This window comes from Aptenodytes forsteri, unplaced genomic scaffold (genome assembly GCF_000699145.1).
Source record: "Aptenodytes forsteri isolate BGI_AS27 unplaced genomic scaffold, ASM69914v1 Scaffold255, whole genome shotgun sequence".
Classification (NCBI taxonomy): domain Eukaryota; kingdom Metazoa; phylum Chordata; class Aves; order Sphenisciformes; family Spheniscidae; genus Aptenodytes; species Aptenodytes forsteri.
The window spans coordinates 5,562,312-5,589,300 of record NW_008794888.1 but is presented as its reverse complement, the minus strand read 5'-3'; the positions used below and the strand labels follow the sequence as shown (position 1 = coordinate 5,589,300).

Genomic DNA, 26,989 nt, shown 5'->3' with positions numbered 1-26,989 from the left:
TCATGCAGCTCTTAATGACTTGGTCCCACTAGACTGAAGTATTCAGTCTTAAACCCCCAAAAGAAAACCCTCAAAAGCACTTCTTCTGAGCCAGTGTCTGCATGTAGGCAGCAATTCCCTGCTGTTGAAGGGGCTTTTCCTTCCTAACAGGCTTTAGCTCTCTCTGGTGATGGTTTTTTAACCCTCAGGTCAGATGCAGGTGACTGTGGTGATGGGCTGGCTCTAATACCAGCCCTTTCCATCTTAAGACTAATGTGGTTTCTCTGGATCTTCCTCCCAGACAAAAATTTGCTCTCATTCAAGAAGAGGGGGAAAACACAAGCCGCTAACCCCAGGAAACACTTCCCTCCCTGCATCACCCCCAAACTCACATCCCTGCCTTCCTGACCTGCCCTGTAAGGGCATGAATAAACTCCTGGCCCTGAAAGCACTTAGGCTAGGTGGGAAGAGTGACAGGCCCTTTGATTTTCATAGGGAAACTGAGGCACAGGCAGGAGAATTGCCTCATTTGAGTCAGCAGTGAAGCACTACATGGGGACCTATTTTACTTCATAGCAACTCTCTTCTGAGAGCAATTTGCACATCCTTGTGTGATGCGCAAATAAGCACACACCCAATATATATCTGTTTTTCTTCCCTCTCTTTATGACTAAATAATCACACAATCTTAGTTCCATGGAAGTTTGACTGCTGCTGTTTATTGCCCCCTGGAAACGGGATGACAACAACCCACGGCTCCTCCACAGCAGCTCACAAAGGTCTCACAAGCAGAGAATTATGTTTGTCGGAGGCCATAAACAGCAGGAACGGTAGAGTGACTAAGCACCAAAGATCTCACATTTGTGTAGAAACTAGCAATGAGGAGAAAAGGATGCCCTGGAGGATAGATAGTGCCTTAGAAAAAAAGTTTCCAGCATGTTCTAAAAAGGAAGGTTTCCATGCATAAGACACAGGCCAAACTTGAATCTCTTCCCACCCTTGAACCTGCATGTAGTCCTGGGTAAGGCTCCCATGCCAGGCATGGAGGCCAGGAGAGCCGGCAGCATGGTGCCCCAGATTTTCCCCACCTACCCCTGGAGGAGCAGGGATGGGCATTTAAGCTTGCCATGGCCCCACCAGAGGAGCTGATGGCCATTGTTTCTCCTGTTCCCAACCATCACCCTACCCCAGCACAGTGGCCATGTCGTGGGTCTCTGCCCAGGCTCCCTGCACAGGAGGGTGTGTGGGGTAAGGTCGGCTTAGCCCAGTGCAGGACCAGCTTTTGCCACCTGCAGGGCAGGGTGTTGTGGTACCCATGGTAACTCTAGGAATGGGCCTGTGTCTGATGAGACCCAGAGGAAGATCACAAGCTGGCAGGACTGCAGGACTGTGCTTATGTACATTATGACGATGAGGAGCTGCTGCTGACATACGCTAAATGAAGCCCATGGCTGGAGTCCTGGTCATCCAGACAAAAGGCAGAGTGGGCAGACCAACAATCTCTTCCTTGGCATGCTGCTTTTTCAGTTACATGGTGGCACTACACAGAGGGGACACATCAGCTTACCGGAAAATTGGAAGATCACAGGAGAATTGGCCCAGAGTACCCTGAGATATATTGTCCTCTTGCCCTCCCTGATGTGGTCTGGGTGCGTGGTATCAGGAGAGCTTGCAGAGGGAGATGGTGTCTTTTCTGTCTGAAGCCATCATGTGTTGGGACTCTGCTGCTGAGCTCACCCCTGTCTGGCTCTGATGCCCTTTAGGGAGCCCTCATTTAGGCAGATAAGGATCGAAAACAAGAGGGATCTCAGCGCAGGAAACTGCCCACCCGGTTTCTTTTCTCTGAGGCAGAACTGCTTCTGCGGTGGCATTGGCAATATGTGCTCCCACGAAATTGCTGTCCCAACAAAATCCTTATGCACACAGGAAAAAAAAATTAATCTTTTGTTCTCTTCCCTGACCACCCCCTTCCTACATTTTTCTTTTTTGATTCATTTTCATGTTCAGTGGTATAAATTTTCCGGGTCAGTGCTAAGTGTGTGTGTGTGTATGTGTATGAAAGAGGGATGAGGAAAGGGGATGGGATACTGGTAGAGCCACTGGAGATCTCTCTGTTTGCAACTGTAGCTCTCCCGTTTCTTTCCTGCTACCCTGCTATCCATCCCTCCTCCAGTCATCTCACGTTGCTTCCAACCCTTTGCTCATGTCTGCTTTGTGGCAAAAAAGAGACTAATGTATCAAATAAAAATAATGCAGGGGTTTTTAGTGCTGATGCAAGATGCCGGGGTGACAGTCAGGAAGCTGGAGCCGTCTGCCAAGCCCAGACTCAACACCGGTGGCAAAGCTGCCCTGCTGCCGGGTGCATCCAGGGCTCCCAAGTGAAAAGCACCAGCATCCGCAGCTTGAAATGAGCTCTGTGGCTGAAAGCAGAGACAGATGCACATCATCTGTGGATCAGGCAGAGAGGGGGACTCTTAACACACACTATTAATATTTCATCATCCTGACATCCAGCAACCACCCTGAGAGGACAGACAGGAGTTTGTTCTTCTAGGTTCACATTTAACCATGCCCTTCCCACTGAATGTGCACACCAAGACTAATCACAGCACACAGTGGAGTTCTTTGCTCACTAGGCCTGGGTGAAGACCCTGATTTTTTCATTTAGTCTGTATCAGTTGTAACAATTTCTACTCTGCTCTGACCCAAGATGGTTCTGAACCATCAACTACAAGCAAAGCAAGGTCCAGTGGCTGTTAAGTCTCTCACCTACTATATCATTCAGATAATCTCTATCTAGAGTATTTAACTTTTCCGGCAATCCCGTTTTCTCTTCTAGGAACTAAGCCTCAAGAGCTCATGACCCACCAGGTATTTGCAAAGTGGCATGCATTCAAAATGCAGTTCTTTTATAGCAGTGGTGTTATCACATAGTGAGTTGTTCCTGGAATGAGCATTGCTTAGGAGTTGTCAATACTTTAATCTGATTTATACAAGCTGTGTTCTCTCTCTCTCCCCCTCTTCCCTCAAATAAGCACTAATAAGTTCTCAACTTGGACAAATCCCAGGTAGTGGGATCAGTACCTGGCAATATATCAGCTTTGTTGCTGAAATCAAGGATGAAGCAGGGACAACTGAAAATGTTTCTCCTGTTTGGTTTTAATTCTGCTTGCAAATAGCTTGGTGCCTGTCTGAAGTATGACTGCCCTACAGGAATACACTTCATTTCTTGTATTACTGTGCACCAATTAAGTAATTAATGGAAGTCTGGAAAATCTATAAAAAAAGTTGGTTGCATCCACAGGGAACATTAATACCGCACAGTGTCATGACCATGAATAAAACCTGACAGCACGTGCAAATTGAGAGGGAACTACCTGTTCTGCTGTTAAGAGATCAACTTCAGGCGCTGCATCAAATTATTTCCAAGACCTGGTCTTTAACTTGTTTGTGGACTGGAAAATATTTGCAGGGCATATGGGGGTTAGTTCTTTGTCCTACAGGAATCAGTTATCACTTTACAACCATATGATGTATTAGACATTGCTAGACATGAATGTCACTGCTTTTAGCCCCAAATTCTGTCAGCATGATATTGTGCCGTGATGCAGTCACAGTCAGCATCTTGATTTGATTTGTGCATTGCTTCACAATTCGCTCCAGGAGGGCTTAGGGTCCAATTCTGCAAATAGCTCTGCAAATGAGAAAAGTCATCCCCAGCACTGCTTACAGACCTGAGCCCTTGACGTCCAGCAAGCAGCGTTCTCAGAGCACGGGGCAGCACCATCCATCCTGGCAAAACTGTATGGAAATGGTGGCCATTTCCAAACTTTACTTGACCTCAGAGGCAATGCTTGACTTCTCTGTGTTACAGTGAATCCAGCTGGACAACAGGGAAAGAAACAAGGGACTTGCTGAAAACCCAGCTGCTGCTTCTGAGCTTGGATTTTCCAGGTCAATACATTTCAAAATTTTTTCCACCGATAGAGAGAAGGGAAAACCTCGCCCTTCCACACTCAGTCTTAAATCTAGCTCCTGCAATATAATTTTAAAAGGAATCTGTTGCCTGTTAAAAGAGGAGACCCACTCCCAACCCATACTTCTGCACTGTCTTTTGATTCAAGGCTGCCTCATAGCAATGAGCAAGAGCTTCATCACATCCCTCTAGACGGTGTTAGTGAGGGTCTAAATAGCAAAGGTGGGTTTTGTAGCACGGACATCTGTTTTCTAGGACCTAGATCAAGAATCATAAACTCATTTCACATACACCAGTGAACAGATGTCAGAGAACAACAGCTTTCAGCCCTCATCAACCTAAACTAAATGCAGGCCAAGAAGTTACTGGCAGAAGACTCCCAATTCATCGACGACTTCTGAAGCACTTCTGTCCTCAGCAATAGCAGCATAATCTCAGATTAATACATTAAATCATTAATCCAGAAAATTACTCTATCAGCAAATATATATATTTGTATACGCACAAATATGTATACATGTATAAACTCAATGTGTGTACTGTCTGTGTATGTGTGCACCCTCGCATGAGAAGAGATCCAATCAGACAACTCTTGCACTTTTCTCCTTTGCTAATACAAGAGCTATAGAGCAACCACTGAATCTGAAAGATGGAAAATGTCAAACAGACCACCAGGAATAACTGTTGTTACAACATATGATCAGCAAGTGAAATACATTGCCTCAAGATATCACCCAGGATCAAACTGTGCATTTTATAGTGGACAGCTATGTGATAATCCCATCTTCTATCACCTAAAACATGGATCTGCTCCCTGGTACAGACAAAAGAAAGGATTCAGTGGACAACCATGCTGAATGGGATGAGTAGTTCCTTTATTCTTGTATAATGAAGCTAAATCTCATAATCTTTTATTGTTGTAACTCTTGTGTTTTGTAATCCTTTTTACTGGACAGAAATATTCCAAACAACACTAGTTTCTTGAGTCCCAGAAGCTACAACTGAGCTTAGACAAACTTTTGCAGCCCTCAAACCATGAGAGAAGCGAACTTTCTGTGGATCCTTCATGAACCTTTCTCAGGGTGAGGCAAGACCTGTCCTCACGATGTTACACAAAACTGATTTCCTAGATCAAATGTGAGTTTGTAATTGAATTTGGACACATTCAACTACATGACAAACACTAAACCCGCTGCTTGTTGTACAATGTATAATGTCTATGTTTAGTTATAGCCCCACTGGGGAAAGGACAACTCTTTTTATTCACCTGTAAAGAACGCTGCACACCTGTGCCACCATAGGAATAAAAAAATATTAATTGCACTACCAGTCCCTTGAGCTATTCATGCCACTTCGTTCTCCCTCCCCACCCTATATTAAGCCTTTTAAAGCCAAAAGTGGCTGCAAATCTTTCTAAATGCCAAAGGACCATTTTGCTAAAACATTATCCATCTTAACATCATGTCAGATTTCTGAATGAGAATGACTTCTTCGGTGGGAACAGGCCTATAACTTATACTGCTACTCATTTCCTGAAGCACTGGAATTGTGTGGCTCCCTAATGTTATTTTATTAAGATGTGATTTGTCATCGTATTGCTGAAAACAAGATAAAATGCAGGCTAATTAAATTCCTTATTTAACTTGATGAGCATCTGCTTTCTGTAGTCACATTCTTTTAAACAGAACCTTTGTAGCTGTTTCTCAGGATCTGGCTATCACGATTTTTATTGTGATCAAAATGGGGAAATACCCCCCCTAAATAAAGGTGCGTGCATTCCCATTGCCTATGACCCTTGTTATTTATAATGAGACATATAGCACCACCCAGGCAGACTGCAGCAGTGCCTTGCAAGCACGCTGCCCTGACACTTCAAGAGCACTCCCTGTTGTGGAATAATTGCTATCCCAAGGAGCCCAGTGGAAGTCACTGCGACAAGCTGGTAGCAAAATACTGCAGCTGACAGCAAGTGTTTTCTAGATCAGGCTGCTATACAAAATATAACAAACAAATCACCTTGTGACTCCCCCCTTCTGTAGCAGATGAGACTCCCAACATAAAGGAAAATCATCTCTGTTGAAGGAAGAGGCTTAACAAGCTTAAGCACACACTTCAAGTTAAGCGTGTGCTTAAGCGTGCTGTTTGCCAAGACCAGGTTCTGGCTCACTTTCCATGCACTGCATTCATGGAGGTTTCTAGGATGAGAGCAACCTTCCTGCATCATTGGTTGAGTGAAGACTGAGGCTGAAGAGAGTCCTGTGCTGAGTCCACGTTCCTAATTAAAGCAGCGGCCTTATGCTGCTCCTGTCTAAGTCACAGCAGAGGATGGCAAACAGTTGTATCAGAACCCACTGTAAGCTCAGGGCTTTTAGGAAAGTCTTGGGCATGTCACAACCCTGGGTCTGTCTCTTGGAAACCCCCTTGGCATCAGACTTTGCATCCCACAGAAGTCCAGAGTTGCTCTGCCAACTCCTCTTCGTCTGGAGTGTGCTTTGAGAACCTCCAAGGAGAGATGCTGCTCCTGTGCAAGGGCAAAGGACCATTAATATTACATTGGTGGTTGATTATTTAACATCAGTGACCTCTGATGCTCCTGCTTAAAGGATTTCTCCATGTCTCTGGGTCTCTCATGCACCAGGAAGAGAAAGGGCAGAGAACTGTGGCTAGCTTTAACAAACAGGATCTCAAAAGTTGGCTTCACATCAATACTAAGGCCATAGGATTAGCTGCTTATTCTGAGCTTGAAAACCAGGCCAGTAATTTAAGCTCCAGAATAGAACTGGGAATGCAACTTGGGTTTGTTTAGCCTTGTTTCCTAAGGAAATAAAGCTTATGCAGTTAAATTCTCTGTGTTTGCACACAAGCCTTTCCTTCTAACTTCGCACCCTTCTGCCAGTTCAACTGTGTTTCACCAAGATAAAGTTCTGTTCGGCATCTGGACAAAAAGACCCAGTTGTGTAGAGCAGAGGGATGTGCTCTGCCCTGATCTTAATCATATTATAAGACATTGGAGAGTCCACATTGCTAGTGCCCTCAGCCCAGCTGGATCACAGCTCATGTTGTGTTAAATGCTGGTGACACAGAAGCTTTGGAAACACTGTTTGCATCTCAGTGTAGGTTGTGGGTTTTTTTTTCTCTTTTAAATCTTTTTTCTGGGGGCCAATGAACTGCCCCCCCCCACCTGGGCTGCACCACATAAAGATCAAGAGTTGGCCCAGCTTTGCAGCAGCCCTGTGAGCGTGGCAGCGGCCTGGCAGCGAAGTGGAGGCCATGTGCTGTGCAGACCATTGTTCTGGACTGGAGCTGTGGAGAGGAATCCAGCCAAGAAGGACAGAAGGCAGAAAAGAGACCCTGCAATCTGTTGGAGGGGTTGTACTATAAACAAGAGCAGGAAGGCTTCAATGTGCCAGGGAAGAACAAGCTGTGTAGATAAAAGAGGCTGCTTCAAAAGAGTGGAGGGTGACTAATTTTCCTTGCACTGGGTGGCCAAAGAGCAGGGAAAAAGAAGTGGTCTTCACTGAGCTGGCAGTCAGAGGAGGGGAGCAACCTTCTCATCCTAGAAAAGCTCACAGAAAAGTCTCTGCAGGTCCTCTTTCATCAGAGTTTCAAGGGCAGCTGGATTCAGCAAACTCCAAATGTTGTCTTCGGTGCTACAAAGATGCTCGAGGAAAGGGCCTGATTCAGTGAACTTGCGGTAGTAGCTGGGCTGTCAAATGGGCCAGGAGGCCACGGTCCTTGATGTGCCTTGATGGCAGAGGGAAAGTAGAGGGGATTAACAGCTGTCTAAGAAAAGAAATCCAGGGAGAACTGGTAGAGGGGGGATGCAGGGTCAGCATCCCCCCAAATCCAAGCACCCCCCGGTCCTCCAAGCCCAGGGCTCTGGTTCCCCATTAGGAAGCTTAGACCCCTCTGAGGACCCCAAACCAGAGCAGAGGAAGCACAACCCCGCAGCCTACAGAGGACAGGTGCTGTAAAATGTATTCAGGTCAGACCCTAGCAGCCCACAAGAAAGGGTTTCTCCAGCCAGAAGCAGCTCTGCCAGTCCAGGGGCCTTTCTCTGACTCTCCTGCCCCAAGACCTCTGAAGAGCTGCACGTTCCCAGTCCAGCCACTTGACTGGTTTTAGCTGGGAAGGAATTGATAAGGCTCATGAGCATGGGATTAATTTATTTTAGAAGGTGCAACTAAAAGTTCTCCACATCTGGTCAAAGACTGGCACATTTGGGCACTGGTAATGGTGTCTCTGAGCTCACTGTGGGCTACCAAAACCCTCCAAGAAGCTGGGGCATCTGAGGGCCATTAGCCTGGGCTGATTTCCAGCTGTCTGCTGGATGGTCTTGCTACACACAGCAGCTCTGCATGCAATTCAGCCCCAGCAGAGAGTGCAGGCTGGCCACACATCCAGGATGAAGGTGGCCAGCTCTGTCCCTGTGAAGAGCCACCAAGGTGTGTTGGAAGGCTGTGGAGTGGGGTGAATACATTCACTATGACAGCAGTAGGACCTCCTAAGAGCTCAAAACCCCTCAAAGGACAATCCATGAGATTCCAGAATAGCTCTGGGGTCTTGGGTAATTCGTATTTTGGATATTAGCTGCTGCTTATACAAGACGTACAACGCAGGCAGTTCTGTCCTCATTTGGGAGCCAGCAGTCAGGACCAGCCCAGCCCATGAGAGGACGTTTAGAGCATGATCCAAGTGATAGAAAGATCCCGGTAAGAACAGCACTGAGAACCCCATTTCCTTACATTTTTTCACCGATGGAATCATTTCTTCGGAAGTGGGTAAACCATTTCCTTCATAGCAGAGCTGGGGTGTGCTAACCCTCCCAGTCCTCCCAGGATTTTCGTACTGCAGCTCTGCTCCCTGACCCAGTATGTGGAGGGTGAGTCCAAGCCACTGCTGGAAGCATGTTCTGACTGAAACGACACCTGGAGTGCTACCAGCAAACTGCTCGCAAACGGCCTTTCATTTTGTAGGTCTGTTCTCTGCATGGCTGGGCTGTTCCTTGTGCCTCACTGAAGTTGTGCCATATGGAGCAAATGCTTCAACGTCTGTCTGTGTGTCTGCCTGACCGTGCAACCCAAGAGCTCTCTGCAAACGATGCTCCGCTCTCATCATTTTCACGAGTTGGGGACGGTCCCCGATAGGGGCTTTTCTCCACTTTTCCCAAGTTTTTTTTTTTTTTTCCCAGATCTCGCAAAGCATGAGGATCCATCACCAGAGACCTGGAACTGGATAGCTGCTGGGAGGGAGAAGGTGGCTGGAAACAGTTGCAGGGTTATGCTCTGCATGTTCTCTCTCTCTCCCATATGTGACACTGGGATCTGGCTTAGCTTTGGGCAGTTAAAAGTGTGACAAGAAGGAGAAAAAAAAGGTGTCTCATCCATTCCTTTCTCTCTCTGCTGCATAGCCAGCTGGAGTCTGCTGCCTTGCAGGGAAAGAAAGGGCAACAGCAGAGGATCTGAACTGAGACCACGGGGCTGAGCATTCTTCCCTAGCAAACCTGCTTTGCAGTGAGGGGGCCCGGAATCTGGAAAAAGGTTCCACCCTTACTTTTTTCTTAAGAGAAGCTGGGACAAAACCCTGGACCAGGACCTCTCCTCAGCCCTGTGGTTTTCTTTAAAAGTGGTGTATTTGCGAGCGCCTGTGTGCACGTGGCGTGCTCATGTCTGTGTGTGTACGATTCCCAGGTGAGTAACAGCACTCCCAGGGTTGTGCTGTGTGTCGAGTTGCACCTCGTTCTTGCTGCCTGCCTTGTTTTTCTTGGGCTGATGAGCTCCTGACTAATGGCAGTCGCTGCTGCTTAATCAGGAAGCAATTTAAGGATAACCTTTTCTAATTAACCAGCAGAGAGAAGAATGAATAAACTGTGAAACAGCCAGCTGGCTTTGGTGTCCCCAGCCAAAGGGTCTGTCAGGTGGGAGAAAATGGCATCTGGGGACAGGGATGGCGGCTCCAGACCCACCACTGGGCAGGGTAGTGAAAGTCAGAGATGGCAGGGGGTTATGGTGCTCCCCAGGGCCTTTTCTCAGCTTTCTCCCCAGGTATGGCTCTGGTCATGCGCATGGGGATCATGACTGTCCAGGAAGGGCAGCTTGATGTGTATAAGCAAGCCCTATGTATAACTAAAACCCTGGGAGACCCTTTTATTCAGAACTTCAACACAAATATGAGTAATTACCTTATTATGAAGGTGTTCACAGAATCATAGAACAGCCGAGGTTGGAAGGGACTTTGAAAGATCATCTGGTCCAACCTTTTGTGGGAAAGGGAGCCTAGATTAGATTATCTAGCACCCAGTCCAACTGCATCTCGAAAACCTTCAGTGATGGGGACCCCACCATGTCCCTGGGGAGGTTGTTCCAGTGATTAATCGTTCTCACTGTAAAAAGTTTCTTTCTTATATCAAGATTAAACCTCTTTTGGTGCAACTTGTTGAACAGCTTGGGGCCCAGTATCAATCCCTGAGGGACCCCACTTGTGACAGGCTGCCAGTCTGAGTAAAACCCATTGATCACTGCCTTCTGCGAGTGCCTGCGAGCCAATTTCCTACCCATCTCACAGACCACCCCTCCAGTCCATATCTGATCAGTTCGTCCAGGAGGAGGCTGTGGGAAACAGGGTCAAACGCTTTGCTGAAGTCCAGGTAAACAACATCCACTGCTCTCCCCATGCAGACAGAAAGCGTTATTTTGTTGTAAAAGGTGATCAGGTTAGTCTGGCGTGATTTGCCTTTGGTAAATCTGTGCTTTTTCCAATCACCTACTTCAGTTGGTTTGTGATAGTTTCTAGGAAGGCTCGCTCTACTACTTTCCCAGGGACTGGAGTAAGACTAACAGGCCTGTAGTTTCCTGGGTCCTCTTTTGGGCCCTTCTTGTAGATAGCTCTGACATTTGCCCTCTTCCAGTCGCCAGGGACATCCCCTCATCTCCACTACTTTTCAAAGATTACAGACAGCGGCCTTGCACCAATGTCAGCCGCTGCTCTTAACACCCTGGCGAGGATTCCCTCCTCACTGCTGACAACAGTGTTTTCACCCTTTCTCATGCATTACCTCCATTTTTTATTCCCCACTCGTAGCCACTCATTTAAAAGCCACGCACACCAGAAGCAGCCAGTGAGGGACCCCTGACCCAGGCGTACCGCACTAGGTGCTGTCTGGGGCAAAGCCTTAGCCCGTGGCCGGCAACAGGGCCCCGCGCCCCACATGTGGGCCTGAGCCAAACCCCTGCGAGAGGGTGGCGGGGGCGGCCTCCAGCCCCCGACTCCTACGACGAGACCGCGAAGCTCCCAGCGCCCCTAAGATGGCGCCGTGAGGGGAAGACTACATTTCCCAGCGTGCCGAGCGCCCCGCGCGCCGAGTTTAGTTCCCGGCATGCTGCGCGCTGCCGGCCGTTTGGTGCCGCCGGGCGGCAGAGCGGGGTTTGCTGGGAGCTGTCTTCTGCGCGGCTGCGCGCCTTTTGGCGGTGTACCTGGCCTCTGCCAGCCGGTGGGTGTGCGGGCCTGTGGGGAGGGGAAGGCGGCTGGGCCGGGGCTGAGCCCAGGGCGGGCTGTAGTGGAGCCCCCGGGGAGCGGGGAGGGACCGCGGCCTGCGGCGTGGCCCTGGGCCCCAGTGGGGTGCGGTGGTGCTGGGCCCCTGTGGGGAGGCGGGTGGTCCTTGAGGACGGCGGGGCACCCCAGCCTGCGGGGTGGGGGCTGGGACCTCAGTGGAGTTTGGGACAGGGGAGTCTTGTGCCTGGGAGAGGAGCGGAGCAAGGAGTGAGCCTCGCTTCTTAAAGGGTGGTGGGGAAGGTAGGTCTGAGTGCTGGACGAGGTGGGCAGCCCCTCGGGCATGAGGCAGGGAGTAGATGGTGTGAGGCCAGCTCCTGGGAGATGTGGTGAGAGCCAGGTCCTCGCTTTTATCAGCAGGTCCTTCACCTGTGAGTGGACCTTTCTCAAGGCAGGAGCTGACTCTGCCCTTTGGGGTTGAGTATGTATCTGCTACATGCTGTGAGATGCCAAGAACTGGAAGGTGATCAGGAAAGATGGGGTGTCATCCCATCTTTGCTGTTAGGTACCAGAAATATGAAACGCTTCCACACAAGACTGTGTAGAGATGTATTGTTCTGCCTGCATTTGCCTTTGCGGGGCTGGCTCTGCAGTGCTGGGTGTCCCTGTGCTTGGCTATTTTATCAATTTTGCTGGGATTTGCAGAGAAGAGTGCTCAGAACTGTAGTGGAATAGGGGTTTTCTCCTTTTTCCATATGTTTTATCTATGTGGGACTGGCATTCAAAGCCCCAGCAGTAGTTGTCAGCGTCTGCTTGCTAATAATGGCTCAGCATTGGTCTGACAACTTTGCTGTACTACTAGGTTTTTGTGTAGGATCAGTTAAAGTAATACTCAGTCACTAATAATACTGCGTTATCAATACAATAAGCATTTTGGAGGGGAACAGCGTTGAAACTTCCTGTCTCTTTTTTGCTTTTTTTTTTTTGGTAGACTAGCCTCCGTTCCTGTAAAGAAGCAGGTGCCTCTGTGATTAACTCCTGATGCAGTTTTGATTCAGATTTATTGTTTGAATTGTTGAAGATGTCATCAGGCCTTACAGAGGAACAAAAGAGAAGAATTGAAGAGAACCGCCAGAAAGCTTTGGCTAGGAGAGCAGAGAGGCTAGCAGCCCAGAGAGCTGGGCAGGTGGGGATCGCTGGACCTCAGGTGAAAGAACAGAGTCCAGGCAATTCGGGAAACTTGAAGGAAAAAAACAATCATGTCAGGTTCATTAGCCAGCACCAACAGAATCCAAACAGTCCTGCGGAGCAGAAGAGCTATCTTCAGGAAGATTATAATCATGACACTGCAAACCAACAGATGGCTGGTTCACATGGAGAGCAACAAAAGAATTGTTCAGAGGGCTCGGAACAAGCAAGTGGCATTAAGCAGTTCCCTATAACGATCCCAAATTCTCTGAGTTATTCCCATAAACGTTACTTGGATGCTGGTGGTCAGGAACATGGACAACAAGCTTTAATTAATCTTGGTACATTCCAGCAGCCCAAATGCTACCCAGCTTTCAAAAACCCTACAGAACCGTCTCATCCTAGATTAATTGATAACAGGCACCCTGATGGTAGTAAAAATTTACAAAGTCAGAACAAATCTGCCATAAAATATGTTTCACCACCAAGCAGCGCCACCCCGAGTGATTCAGAAATGCTGATAAACACAAGCAGACCAACGAAAAGAGAAGGGGGAGGTGGTGCCTTTCAGCCCAGTGGTAGGATGCAGATGCAGAAGCTGACCAGTTCTGCTGGTGCAGGCTCTACCTTTGAAGCTGCCTCTTGCAAGAAAGCAAATAGTGTTACAAAAGGAAAATGTGTGAAATATGGGGAAGACCGATTCCAGGTTGAAATAGGGTATAATGCTGAACTCGTTGCTGTGTTTAAGAAGATACCAAGCAAAAGCTATGGTAAGAATTGATTGATTGCTGTTATCTCTGTTTTACGTTGGATCGAAGTTTCAGTGCCTGCTGGAACTGTAGTTGCTATATGCTCTTAGCAGTGCAGCTATTGCTGGGGTGGAATATGTGGTATTAATGGGGGATTGGAAAAGTAAAGACAGCTGATACTGGAAAGAAATTCTGGGCATAAATAGCTTGAGCTTAGATTTAGCCAAGGAATGAGAAGCCCTGCTTTATGAACAGTGCTTTAAGAAGTTTAGTGATGGCAGCTGGTCAGTCTTTTGGGAGTGAAGGAAGAGAAGGTGTTCATAAATTGGTATGGGAAAATGGGTCACTTCAGCTGTAGTTCAGAGTTGATGAGCTGATTCTGTTAACTGGGTTACTGAGAGCAGTGGAGTCTCCACCTTTTGGCTTGCTTCTGATCTTTTCTCCCTGCCTTTATTTGTTATATTCTACTTTTGTTTCCCTCCCATGTGTTGCTGCATCCTGTGAATGGCTGCTGCATTCTTCTTGTCTTAGTATTGATGTGCCCTATGACTTTTTTGGTGTCATGTAGCTGTAAACTTGGGCATACTGTTTTTCAGATGTGTGTTGAAAAGTTTGCATGAGTAGATTGAATTCTCTCTTACCTCGCACGAACATTTTACAACAGCACTTTTGATCACAAATGATTCATATTCTGCCATATTTTAGATGCTGCTATGAAAAAATGGAATTTCAGCCTGGAAGATTACAGCAGTTTCAGTAAGTAAATGGGTTGTTGAATGATAAAAAAGAATCCAAATCTTGACCCCCTTCCCCGCCTTCCATAATTATTATTTAGCTTTGTTACTGTCTGGAGTAATAAAAGTAGTGCTACTCAAACATAACACCCATCTTTTAGGCATCTAGCTCATAATATTTTTCTGACATTTTGTAGTTGATTAGAAATAACACAATTTTTCACGTGATCTAAATTCCAAGCATAGGTTTAACTTTTTCTGCCATTGCTGAAATTTTCAGCAGCTGACAAGCCTGATCATAGGAAAAATATCTGCTGTGCAGGCACTTCATATGAGTCTGTATTGAGAACTGAGTGTGTCCCACTGGCTAATGCTTAATTTCTAGGTCTGTTCATGTATTTTCTTTTTCAACAGCTCTTTTTTCTTTTTTTTTTTTTTACATTTTTCCTGTGTTACTGTCTGGAGTAATAAAAGTAGTGCTACTCAAACATAACACCCATCTTTTAGGCATCTAGCTCATAATATTTTTCTGACATTTTGTAGTTGATTAGAAATAACACAATTTTTCACGTGATCTAAATTCCAAGCATAGGTTTAACTTTTTCTGCCATTGCTGAAATTTTCAGCAGCTGACAAGCCTGATCATAGGAAAAATATCTGCTGTGCAGGCACTTCATATGAGTCTGTATTGAGAACTGAGTGTGTCCCACTGGCTAATGCTTAATTTCTAGGTCTGTTCATGTATTTTCTTTTTCAACAGCTCTTTTTTCTTTTTTTTTTTTTAACATTTTTTGCTGTTAATTTTGGGTGTCAGAAAAGGAAAAAGGGTAATTCTCTAGGGCTTTGAGTGAGACTGAAAATGGATTTGCCTTTTTTGGCATAACATGGATGGCTTTATCTTTTTTTCTCTCCTGTCATTTTGTTCTGGAAAGATTGAGAGATGATAGAGGCAAACACTTCAGGTAAGCTTTTCAAAAGCACATTGTATTGAAGCAAGTGATAAATCACTGTTGATTTCAGTGGGAACAGAATTAGACCTGTGTTGAGCACTTTGAAAAACCCACAGTTGAGTGCTGGTATTTTAGCTTCCCATGTGGGTTGCCACACATTTATAATTTAAATGCTGCTGGTTTGCTTGAAGTGTATCAAGTACAGATGAGAGCAGAGTCTCTGCACCAAGGAGCTTGCAAATGAAGAGGATGGCTTTTAGAAATCAGGCTTTTTTCCTTAAAGCTATCAAATATATGAGTTCTCTGTGGAAAGTCCCTGTTGACAAGGGAAGACAGTATATGATCAACATTGGACAACGATAGCAGGGAAAAAAATACCCTGAGAAAAGGGCACTGACTTAAAAGGGCCTTGGTTTGAAGTCTTGTAAGAGTAAAAACAATTATTTTAAAACTTCTCACTGTTAATTTTGTTCTTCTGAATTACGTTTCTTTCTTTGTACTATAAATTAAACATGCAGTCAAGCCTAGAAACAGATACTGAAGTAAAACGAGTAAAGTATGGTCGTTTTTTTTCAATTTCTTTCAGTATTAGTTGTAGAAATGAGTTCTAACTATGCAAGGCTGAAGCAGTAGCATCTAAACTCTTTTGCTTGGTGCATTGGGAGGAAAAAGTCTAAATTGGTGGTTTCCTGGTTCTCTACTTTACAAATTACTTTCACTTGATGCTCTTAAACTTTTTCTTTGGAGTGGAAATCTGAAATGCTTGGGTTTATTCTGGAAGTCACTTATTTTAAAATAAAGGTAGATGAAATCCAAATGGCTTACTAACTGATTAGGAATAAAGTGTCTGAATTTGTTTCTTTTTCCCTTTTTTTCCCCTTCTCAAATCTTAACCACTGAACTTACATTTGTTTAAGTTGTTGTTGCATATCAGTAAGCTGGACTATTTAAAAAGAAGCAGGGTGGATCATGATGTGCAGCTTAACCCTCAAAAGACTAGATTCACCTGCTTTTACTCTAAACAGCTACTGGATAGGGGAGGTTGTCTCTCCTTACAAATACGTGGAGGCAGAATGTGCTTAGTGGTCCCCTGCTTTTGAGTCTAATGGACTCTGAAGATGCTAGTGAATCCTTGTGTTACTGTAGTACGTACGAGTTGGAGTCTTGGGGACGAAATTCATTATTTTGGTGCTGTAAAAATACAAGAAAAAATATGGTTCTTGTTCCTTAACCATCACAGTTCAGCTATGATAATAAAGACAACATATGGGTATAGATTGGCAGAGAGAGACAGGGAAAAGTGGAATGTTTATTAGTGTGGATAGCTGTGGTCTCAGGCTAACAGCTGTAAAATGCTGTGTCCCTTTTCTCCCCATGCCCTACCATCATGACAGAGGTGGTTGCTGGTGATTAGTAAGATAGGAGTGCAGATGGCTGGGGGGAAGTACAAGTCTAACTGTAAGACATGGTAGAATAAAGGGTGGTGGACTTAAATTTTAACAAAGAGATTTAGGGGTTTGGACTAGATTCCTTCCTGATACCCTTCCTACAGTATTGTGAATATACAGCATTCCTCCTAGCTGAGATTGCATATCAGACATGGACATGAGGCAGGAGGCAGATATTTTTAGATCTTTCTCCTTTGCTGTTTGCAGAAGTACCTTTCCATCTTTTCAGGCACATACTATCGATCACCATGCCCCTGTCCCTGCAACTTTGTAAGTGAAAATGCTGTATGACTGTGTGCAATTTACTGCTGAATGTGGTTCTGCAGATTGCCTGCCCTGGCCTAGTGAGCTGTGTTTTGGGATTGCTGACAGAGAGGGAGCCTAATGCAGTGACAATGCTGGACAGGCCCTTGTTTACCTGCTGTCACATGTTCCCTCTGCCCCTGCTGTATTCTCTGTGGAAAATCCCACCAATCTGCTCCTCCAGGCCATTGCTCTCCCTATTCTTTGTCCCTGTGAGTGAAAGCAGGGAATCATCATTCCTTTTAAACTTGAAGGTGCATGGTTGTTTGTCATCCTCTTGTCCCTTCTCTTCTGAAAGCATCCTGTGCATCTTTAGTTTATCTGTGTTCTTTGTTATTAATTCTTTTCTCTGTGTCCCATGCTTTTTTCCCTAGTGGAAGCAGCGAATCAACTTTCATCGGTAATTCTGGCACCACTGGAGGGAGAAAATGTAGCTGGCTTAGCATCAGGCTCTCATTTTGTTGGCAGTAGTGTTGATATGAATTCCCTCCTGAAGATGTGTAAGAACTGGAAGAAACCCTCAGCCCTTGTCAAAGGGAAGTGCGTGCTGATCTCTCGCTTGCGGTTTGAGGTTGATATTGGGTATTCTGCAGAAGTGATTGGAGTGTTCAAACAAATGGATTCCAGAAATTATGGTGAGTCTCTGGTTATTTCTGCTTTATTCTAATGGCATTGTTGGGGATGCTCTTGGAGTGCTCTGAATGCTTCAGAGGAGAGAAATTGTGAGAGTACATCCATCTGAAATAGCATGAGAGGATGTACTTTGGTGAAGATTTTGAGAACTCCTGTAGTTCTGGTATAGTGCTGTATCTGTGTCCTGCTCTCTACTCCGTGCCAGAACATGTCTTCTGGGCCTGTTAGCCAAGGTGGTGTTTCAGGACTCAGCATGATTACATTTACTGTTGAGGTGGGATGTGCTGACAATTTGCCAGCAGTATGGAGGCCATGCATAAGTTCTTGTCTTTATTATCAAAGGCAGTTGGACATTCTCATGTTTCTCCTGCTTTACAGGGGTGTATAATGGCTGCAACTGCCTGAGCAGATTGAGTTTACCAGCAGCTTTACTGATGTTTTTGAGGCAAGTGGAACTGTAGAGCACTTTTTATGTTGGCATTCAGATTTCAATGGTAAATACCAGTTTTTCCCACTTGTAATGTGGGAAATGAGGCACAGAATGATGAGGTGACCTGCGCAGTGTCACAGCAGGTCAATGATAGCATGGGGAACAAATCCTGGAGCTCTTGTTCTTTGGGTAGGGCCCCACCTGGCTCACTGTGTCTTCGTCTGACTCTGAATTCACTCTAACCTTCCCTGGAAGTTGGAGGCAGGTGCTACCCAGGGATAAACCTGCCAGACAAGTCTGGCATTCATGTTACATTTTGGGTATTGATGAATTGGGGAATTTCCTCTGTACCATCCTGAGCACATCATCTGTAGGGTACAGAGGTACAATTGAAAGCGATTGTGTTACTGACTGAAGTCAGAGTTTGTTGGTTGACAAATAGGAACCTTCATGCACATTCTTCATCCCTTCTTGCAGTGAAGAGAAAGTGGTTGCTGAAATTCTTGAGCAGGTGAGTTCATTGCAGAGGTTCATTAGGGGAGGTGACCTCATTACAGTGGTTCATTAGGGGAGCTGACCTTGGCTTGCTCCGGTGCTACCACCACTTCTAGATGTGTGCTCATACTTTTAAGTCGTCTTCAAAATGTTTGCTTAACGTGAAAGCAAACAGGAGAATTGATTGCTGGACAAGGTAAGAATTCTTTTAAAGCAGTTCTGAAATGCAGAGGAAATGGATGGATAGCCATGTTCTTACGGGCAGAGAATTCAGTCTTTTAAAAAAGAGACTTATGACAGTGTTTGTTGTAACTATTGCAGATACGAACACCAGAAAGTGGAATTTCCTGCTGGAGGACTATCCCAAACTAAGTGAGTAGCTGCGTTTTCCTGGCTAGGGCTATTTTCTGGGGAGGCAAATGAATTCTATCTTCATTTCTTGGGCTAAGCCTTTTCACTCTGGAGAGATAAGTTGCTAACGAACTGCGAAGCAGGTGTCTTCCTGTTTTTTTCAGACATTTACACTGTTTGCCCAGATTCAAAATTTTATAAATGTGTGTTATTCATGGCAGTCCTTTAGGGGCCCATTGGGAGGGTGGCTTTGTTTTGTCAGATTCTGCAGTGGATTTCTGTACCATTTCTTAGAGCACGTGGATGTATTTACTATCACAAAGTTATTTTTATTGCTTATAACGTACAGCAGCTCTACTTGAACTAAGGAGTTGCAGGAGAATGGATTCCTCTGTTCCCACTTGCCAAGTTTGAAGAGGTTGGCATGGTGGCTGCCTGGCCTTCCTGTCCTTACAGAAATTCTGTCTCAATGACTCTTTTTAGCTGTGCTCCCCTTGTCCTCAGTGCCAGCCTGCCTTGCTCCCTCTTGTGTGTGTATCAATTCGTAAACTGGCACAGCCACCCCTTGCTTAGAAAAAAACCACATAACAGGCTGGTTTACTTCCAGTTCTTTAAATAGTGTGCACGGTGTTGTGCTATTTCATTTCACACCCAGCAAATTTTGTTTTTCAGGTCAGAGCGCTAGCTTTTCAGGTCAACTGGTGATTTTTGTAACAACCATTTCATCCACAGTTACAGTCTGTGTGGTGACTGTCTAGCTGATTTTGTTCAGCCTCATGTGTTACTGCTAGTAATAATGGCTTTGCAGGCAGCACACAACTGTTAAGTTTTTAATTGATGTATGAGGCAGGTTGCAATTCAGGTTGCTTCCATAGCTGAGTTGATTGTGAGGCAACCAAGAACTGCTTGTTTCTCTTGCAGAAGTGTGCAGATCTGCTTGAAGCAGAAGCATTCCTCTTGAAGCAGAATTTCATAGTCAGTAAAATGCTTTGGTTCTGGTTTATGGATGCTTAAAAGAAAGCTTAGCAAAAAAAATCCTTTTGAGAGCATCGTATTTTCCCTTGCAAATGGAATCTAAGCACATAGTGTCGCTTCTACCATTTCTTGGTAGAAGTTGACCAGTAGACTCCTGCCTTTATGCATCTGTGTAATGCTGGTGAAACTGTGACTCACTGAACTGAAATGTAGAACTGTGGTTTGTTGTGCTTTGCTTTTGGTTTGTTTTTTTTTTTAATGGATGCCACTTTGCAAAATAATCCAGTCTCAGCAGCATGCTCCTAGCACATCTGCTTCTTAGTTTTTTATGTTTAGTTAAGTTTATAGAGTGCTTTGAGATGAATAGCATTACGCAAGTCCCAAGTATTATAATTATTAGTTATCATCCCAGTCGGTCTGCTGTGTTTGCCTTGGTACTCGTGTGAGGGTATGTGGCTGTGGAATTTGATTGGGCTAAGCTTCAGAAAGATAATAAGTAAGGTGCTTTACACATGTCCTTAGAAAGTGTGACTGAGCGTTTCAGAGCTGAAATGCTGTTGCTCAGAGTAGTTTTTCTCCAGCATGGGCTCCTGCTTCCATGGGATACCGAAGTACATTTAATAATTGAGTATCTGCATGCTCCTATGATGCATGTCTTAATAACATTAGTAATGGTTGTAGGGCTGAAAGCCACATTGTGGGGCCTTGTAGGAACGCCAGATCATGAAAACAAGTGTGTCTTGGGAGAGATTATTATGAAACTCCAGGATTGGGATGTTGACAGGCCCTGATTTCAATGAGAGCTGATGATCTCTCTGTTTTCTAAAAGGGCCTTTTGTACGTGCAAAAGGCCTGATCCTTAGCACGTGCAAGGCAATCTGAGCAAACATATCTCCCAGTCTGTCACTCTCTCGGCCACACTGGCTGGCAGTTGTATATATCTCATGAAGTATTCAGAATCCCACAAATTTAAGGAAAGCAAAAAAAAATTTCTCCGTAAATGTTTTTGCAGGGTGTAATTTGTGAGGGCATTTGAGGCTTCTAGCACATGCCTTTTTGAGGAACAGCATTCGCTTTGTGCCTGTTCATTTACCTATGTCAAAATAAAGAAAAAAAGAATTTTAAAAGGCTGGTTGCCATTTCCAGCAGAGATACCTGTTAGCTGGGAACTGTTTATAGAGGTTAAGGTCTCTTTGCCTAGTTGCTCAGTCATCTTTATATAAAGGTCACTTCAGTAAAAAATGTCTGTTGGATGAATCATGCTGGTGGCAGATATATCTTAATCACTCTCCCAGCTCATGTACAGAACAATAGCAACAGAATTATCAGTGAGCAAATTGTAGCAATTATGCTAACACATAGCTCAGTCTGTGAGTGTAATAACAAGCTTGTGCTGTACTTCGGGTGGAGAGAGTTCCTGCTATTGAAGAAGTATAAATTAAACTGGAGAGTTTAAAAAGTTTGGTCATTGCCTAGCCACAAATGGAAATCTTTTCATATGTATATTTCTTGGAATTGCTTTCCCCCTTCATATGGCAGGGGTCCATTCTGCTGCTTTCCTCTTGGAGATAACTGAAATGAAAATACCTAACTGAATTCTGGAGGTGCATTTACTGCTGGTATAGTGAGTTCTTATTTGAGTTTGCATAGCTCTGGTTATTTTTGCAAACAGAGTTGTTTTATGTCTTCCTGACTTCATATACAAACCAACCACTAAATAAAAAAAAAAGATGCTTTCTGCAGTAAAGGATCTGTGCATGTGCATTGTGTTCCTAGTGTAGATTGTTTCTTGTTTCTTGGTCAGTGGTCAAAGATTGATTACTAAACATGTTTTCCTGGTCCCAGCTCACTGCATGTTTTAAACTGGTATTTGTTTTCATAGAAACTTACTGTTGGTCTAAAAAGAAATACTTTTATCTTTTGGGGATGGGATAGAGAGGCTACTGGAGGAGACTGAAATAAGATTGTCTAGGAGGAGAATTGCCCTGACGCTTTGCTTGTTGTGATGCATGGGTTGAAAAGATGAAGGCCCCGAGGTCTTTGCATAATGGAGGCTGGGGATGCCTTTAGTTTGACTGGGAAGGTTTTAAGCTGCAGGTAAAGTTGAGAGGGTTCATGAGTGAAACAACAGCAGTGGTGAGGGACTCAAGTGGCTGCCTGTGGGCTGGCTCTGGCCCGCAAGCGACTTCCGTCCAGGAGAAGAGCAGTGGACACCAGCTGAGCAGGGAGTTGCTGTTGGTGCCATGTCCCTGAAGGATGTCTGTCAGAGTGCTGCTGATGGTACAAGAGCAGTTTCTCTAGTCTTGAGGTGCTTCCTGTTTTCTTATCCAAACATGGTAAACAAGGGGTGATAAAGTGGAGACAAAGCCAAACCTGTGTGAATTTGGGGAACAGGAGGAGTAGAGAGTTTTCAAAGCAGAAGATGTATGATCTTCTTTAGGTAACTGTGTCTTAGGTCACTCCTGATCACTCAGGGATAGTGGAGACCTGAGAGGTGTTTAATGCGGAATGCCAAGGTCGAGATAAAGATGCCCCTGCCTTCTAAGCTTCAGGAGCTCTTTTGTTCAAATCCATGCTTTTATTTCTGAGTAAAGTGTGCCCTAAGCTGCCCTCAGTGTGAATAATCCAGCTCCAGCTGTATTAGTAGCACTCATCTCTGAATGATCAGACTTCCAGTTTTTTATAACCAAATCTAAATACGAGGGAAGGAGATGTGATTCATCATGTGGTTCTGAAATAGACTTCAGGGAAGAGGCCAGGCCAACACCTGTGCATGATGCAGTGCTTTCTTGAGCTGTTTCAGGGTAGGAAATAATATTGTTGATGAGGTTGAGGGTTGTGCCCTGACATCCATAATGTAAGTTGTGTGTGTGTTTCCCCTTCTGATAATAAACTGTTCTGTTCTTTGCAGTGGAAGTGTTACAGAGCCTTGTGTCAGTAGAAGTGGAGCCACTGCCCGAGACAGTAATACAAACCTTTGCTGCTCGAATACAGAGATCTACATCACAGACAGACATTCCTGATGCTGACCTTTCAGTAGTGGACTCCAAAATTGTGACGAGCCTCATGCCCTTTCAGCGGGAAGGTGTGAAGTATGTCCTTTTTGCATGCTGTTAAGAGCTAGTCTTTGCCTAGAATTGTGTACTTTGTATTGGTGCCCGGGCTGCATTCTCTTCCATGGAGGGCTCCATGTTTCTCCAGAGTCTTGGGCTGTTACACTCTGGTACTCTGGGCTCTTGGTTGTTTGGTATGCTATGGTTTGTTTTGTTGGGTGGGTTTTTTCTGTGGATTTTTTTTTTGAGTGACACATCTATCCTGTTTCTAGCTAGAATTCTTCATCATGAGTCAGGAGGAAAGTAGCATTTTGCTAGTCTCATAAAATTGTTTGAATGATACATCTCTGATCTCCCTCTTGTGATTCAGTATGTGCCTAATTGTCATATGATTTTTTTTTTTATTTTGTAAGGTCATCTTTTTTTTTTCCCCCAAGTGTATCTCTGTTGTTGTTGTTGTTGTTTTTTAAATATTAACTACACATGGGAAAGTTCCAGGAAATGGGACCCAGGCCCTGAAAGATTTAAAATGACTAATTGTATGTAGAGATAAACTTTTAAATGTCCCTGTCCCCATCATATATGGTCATTAGTTGTTGACTTGAAGATGTAGTCCAGGAAAGTCTGTACTTACTGGTGTTAAGGTGGCATTGTTATTAATAATATTTTCTTAGCTCAGCCAGGATGAACTCTGGGACAGAATGTGAGTAATATCATGGAAAGAATGTGCTTTAAATAATTGTAAGGTCTTGAGACTACTCCTCATATGAAATCAAACTCTCTAAGGACTGGGCTGAACCACTCTCTCTGTTCAGGAGCTTCCAAGCTTTGAGAGATTTGTGAGAGTTGCTCGCTTGTGTTAAGACTAAGGGAGAAGATCCAGGTTTACTGAAGAACCCAGATCACTTCCAGGTGATCCACATTATAGGCTTGGTGATGAGTTGTGCTCATCTTGGTTGCCAGGACAGATAGTAACCCATTTCTTGACTCTTACTTATTTCCCCTCTCTATTTTCCCCAGTTTTGCAATTTTAAGAAATGGACGTTTACTTCTTGCGGATGACATGGGCTTGGGCAAGACCATCCAGGCGATCTGCATTGCTGCGTATTACCGAAAGGAATGGCCCTTGCTGGTGGTGACTCCTTCTTCTGTGAGGTTTACATGGGCAGAGGTACTGCGAACTTGAGCATGTGCAGGTGGCCAGTAGAGGGCATGTGTGATGGTTATGCCGTGTTGTACTCTGTACAAGTTAAAATTTTAAAAAGATGTGTAATAAGGGGATGAAACTAAAATTTGTATTCATTTAGAAACTTGGGGGGGGGTGGAAATTGCTTGGCATTGACTGTATGATATATGCCTATTTTCTTTTATTGGTCGCTTTTCTTTTTGTGGTCCAGTTGATCTGTTGGAAAGAGGGAGATCTAGAGAAAATATCTCCTCTGACCCTCTGTTAACTTTGTTCCTGCAAGTCAGCTGGCTCCAAGGGGGCGTTATACTCATCGGTGTCAAAGACAATAGTTGCATTCAAGCAATTGTCTGTTGTATTCAAGCCCTTCATAGCAGTTTTTGCCAGTCCCTTGGCTGGAATAGAAGCCCAGATGCTGGGATTCTCCACTCTGTTCAGGAGGCTCCATTATCATCGTTAAGTGTCTGTCATAATATGTCTTTCGGCCTGTCCACTGTATGCTGCTGACTCCTTTGAGTCCTTTATTAATGTTGATCAGAAGCCCAAGAAAGCTTGTATGGTTGGGAAATGTATCTTGAAATAAATCGCTGTTATAGCTTGTACACTGAGGCTGTTGGGTTGCCATAGGCTAGTGAAATGTTCACTGTGGGAGAAAAAGGTGAGCCAGAGGTTTCAGGTCAGTAATTTCATGCCTGAGCAGGAGAGAATGGGAGTTCAGCTTTCCCTGGAATGTTGCATTGATGAGAAGTGTATTGGTTGGGATTTGCTGGTTTTGTGCTGTAACTGGTTTGTTAGAGCATCTTGGCTTGTGTCTTCACATCCAGTAGTGCAACAAAATGTTGGGTGACAAGAAAAGAAGATTGTTTACTGAACAAGGGAGTGATGCTCATCATGTTTGATATTTCAAAGGCCCGTAGACCTCTGGGTCAACACCTAACCTGAATCCATGGCTTCTGTGGGATACCTACTGGGAACAATTAGGGGCCTGGTTTCCTGAAGTACTGGGCACCTGCAGCTAAACTCCTACATCCTGCTTCATGAGATTTAAGCAATATGAGGTGGTTTTGGTTGTTTTTTTTTTTTCTCCTTTGAGTGCTTGATTTCCTCTTCCTTCCCCTGACTCCCCAGGAGGCTGTTGTGGGAGATGTTTTGTTACGACATTTGCTTTAGAATGATCTGTGTTGCTTTGTGGGTATGTGAAGGATGGAGGTCTAAGAAAAATGTGTCACAGAAAGTGGAAGAAGGTGGAGTTTATTATGGTCTGTGATCTACTCGGTTCATTTTTGCACAGATGTATTTTACTGTAATGGTAGAAGCTTTTGTGGTGTCCCCAGAGCTGAATTGCAAGAAATTGTCTTCATCTCAGAGTTGTCAGCATTTTATTTTGGCTTTCTGGGCTCAGGCCACTGAATGCCTTTATATTCAAGGTGCTATAGGAAGCTAGCAGGAAGATGCGAGGTACGCTTGGGTGAGAAGTACTGCAACCATGTGCCTTTGGAGTTCAGCATTGAAACTTAAATAATTAATGGTCAGGGCAGTTTCAAAGCACTTCTTGTAGACAATGGTCAGCATCAAGTGAGAAATATAGGATCACTTTTACGGTGTGAATTAGTCACATGCCCTTTATAAAAGGAGAGGGCAATACAGCTAGGAGCTTCCAGGTACTTTCCCACTGCTGCCACCTTTGTCTAAGTTTCGGCACAGCGTCAGCCACATATTTTTTTGGTTGGGATTTAACCTTGCTGGCATGTTGGCCCATTTTGGTTGTAATGCTTACCATAAGTGGTGAAGGATAGTTAATTGTTAGTTTCTCACATACTGAGAAATGTGAGAAGCTCACATTTAATTCCTCTGGCAGCTGCATGTGGTTGCTGAACAGAGGAGAGGGCTGAGGCTTGGGGAATTTCCACAAGTGAAGGGCCTAGAGGCAGAGATGCCGTTTCCCATCACCACTCCTTGGATACATTTCTGTAGGGACTAGATCCTGATTGCTAAAGCCCCAGCCAGTTCTCTGCAGAGCAACATCAGCAGAACTCAAATGTTGCAGAGAGGTTGGTGTCACTGGGGACACAATTACAAGGGAGATGGTGGGTGCTCAGTAGCTAACAGATGGGTTTGGGGGAGGATATCTTGCTCTGGTGTGTGGAGCTTTTCAAGAGGTTGATTTGAATGACTATTACCACATGTATTTCAGCTGCTGTCATAGAGCAGCTGGTGTGTTGTCAACTTGATAATTTCTTTTTGTTTGTTTGGGGTTTTTTTTGTAGACTTTTTAAGAAGGTGAGGTAGTGGAAGAGTTTTTGTTGATCTGGATGAGTTGTACTTCATCCTCATTGTGGAGTAAACATTGCTATAGTGAGAGATGTTTACTGTTTAGAAGTCTCTTTCACAGCCTGAGGGTTCCTGTTGAGTGGGAAAACTAAATTTCCCTGTCAGTAGTGGTCACTGTGTTCTCTGGCTCTGATCATAGCAGGTAACATTGTCAGGAGGTTATGCACATTTCTACTACAGATCAGATTTTTTTTTCCAGTAAGAAGCAGGAATAGAGCATGTTTGAGCCTTCCTAGCTGTGGAAGGTAGATTTGCCCTTATAGCCTGAGTTCTGTTCTTGATCTTCCTATTGCTAGGGTTGTTGCCTTGGGAAGACTGCTTGCCCTTTCTGTGCTCCCAGCTGATGTCTAATGGCGGGTGGGGTGGCTCCACATTCTAAGCATTCATGAGGATGCTCTATGAAGTGCTTTGGGATCCCAACAGAGGACATAAGCACCAGAATAAAATTAATTGCTTTCATCTTCCTCCAGGCATTTCACAGGTGGCTTCCATCCTTGAGTCCAGGTAGCATCAATGTCATAGTGACTGGCAAAGACAACCTAACAGCAAGCTTGATCAACATCATCAGCTTTGACCTCCTCAGCAAGATGGACAAGCAGCTTAAGAGCACTTTCCAAGTAGTTATTATTGTAAGTGGTACACTAAAATTTTGAAGTTAATTGTATGCTGCAAATGGGGTAACCTTTGTGTTGTACAGCAGTGTGAAGTGGGCCTTATTTA

The 26,989-nt window shown here is 44.7% G+C and overlaps 1 protein-coding gene across 1 annotated transcript in view; it reads left to right on the top strand.

Moving 5' to 3' along the window:
- The first annotated feature begins 11,381 nt into the window (after nucleotides 1-11,381).
- The window catches only part of SMARCAL1 (SWI/SNF related, matrix associated, actin dependent regulator of chromatin, subfamily a like 1), a 43,131-nt gene continuing 27,523 nt past the window's right edge, over nucleotides 11,382-26,989 (top strand). Inside the window, exons 1-8 of the mRNA XM_009274966.2 lie at nucleotides 11,382-11,444; nucleotides 12,435-13,401; nucleotides 14,086-14,136; nucleotides 17,190-17,450; nucleotides 18,695-18,745; nucleotides 22,611-22,791; nucleotides 23,773-23,923; nucleotides 26,740-26,898. Of these exons, the coding sequence (XP_009273241.1) occupies nucleotides 12,525-13,401; nucleotides 14,086-14,136; nucleotides 17,190-17,450; nucleotides 18,695-18,745; nucleotides 22,611-22,791; nucleotides 23,773-23,923; nucleotides 26,740-26,898 (1,731 nt within the window). The 5' untranslated portion in view covers nucleotides 11,382-11,444; nucleotides 12,435-12,524. The remainder of the gene's footprint in view (nucleotides 11,445-12,434; nucleotides 13,402-14,085; nucleotides 14,137-17,189; nucleotides 17,451-18,694; nucleotides 18,746-22,610; nucleotides 22,792-23,772; nucleotides 23,924-26,739; nucleotides 26,899-26,989) is intronic.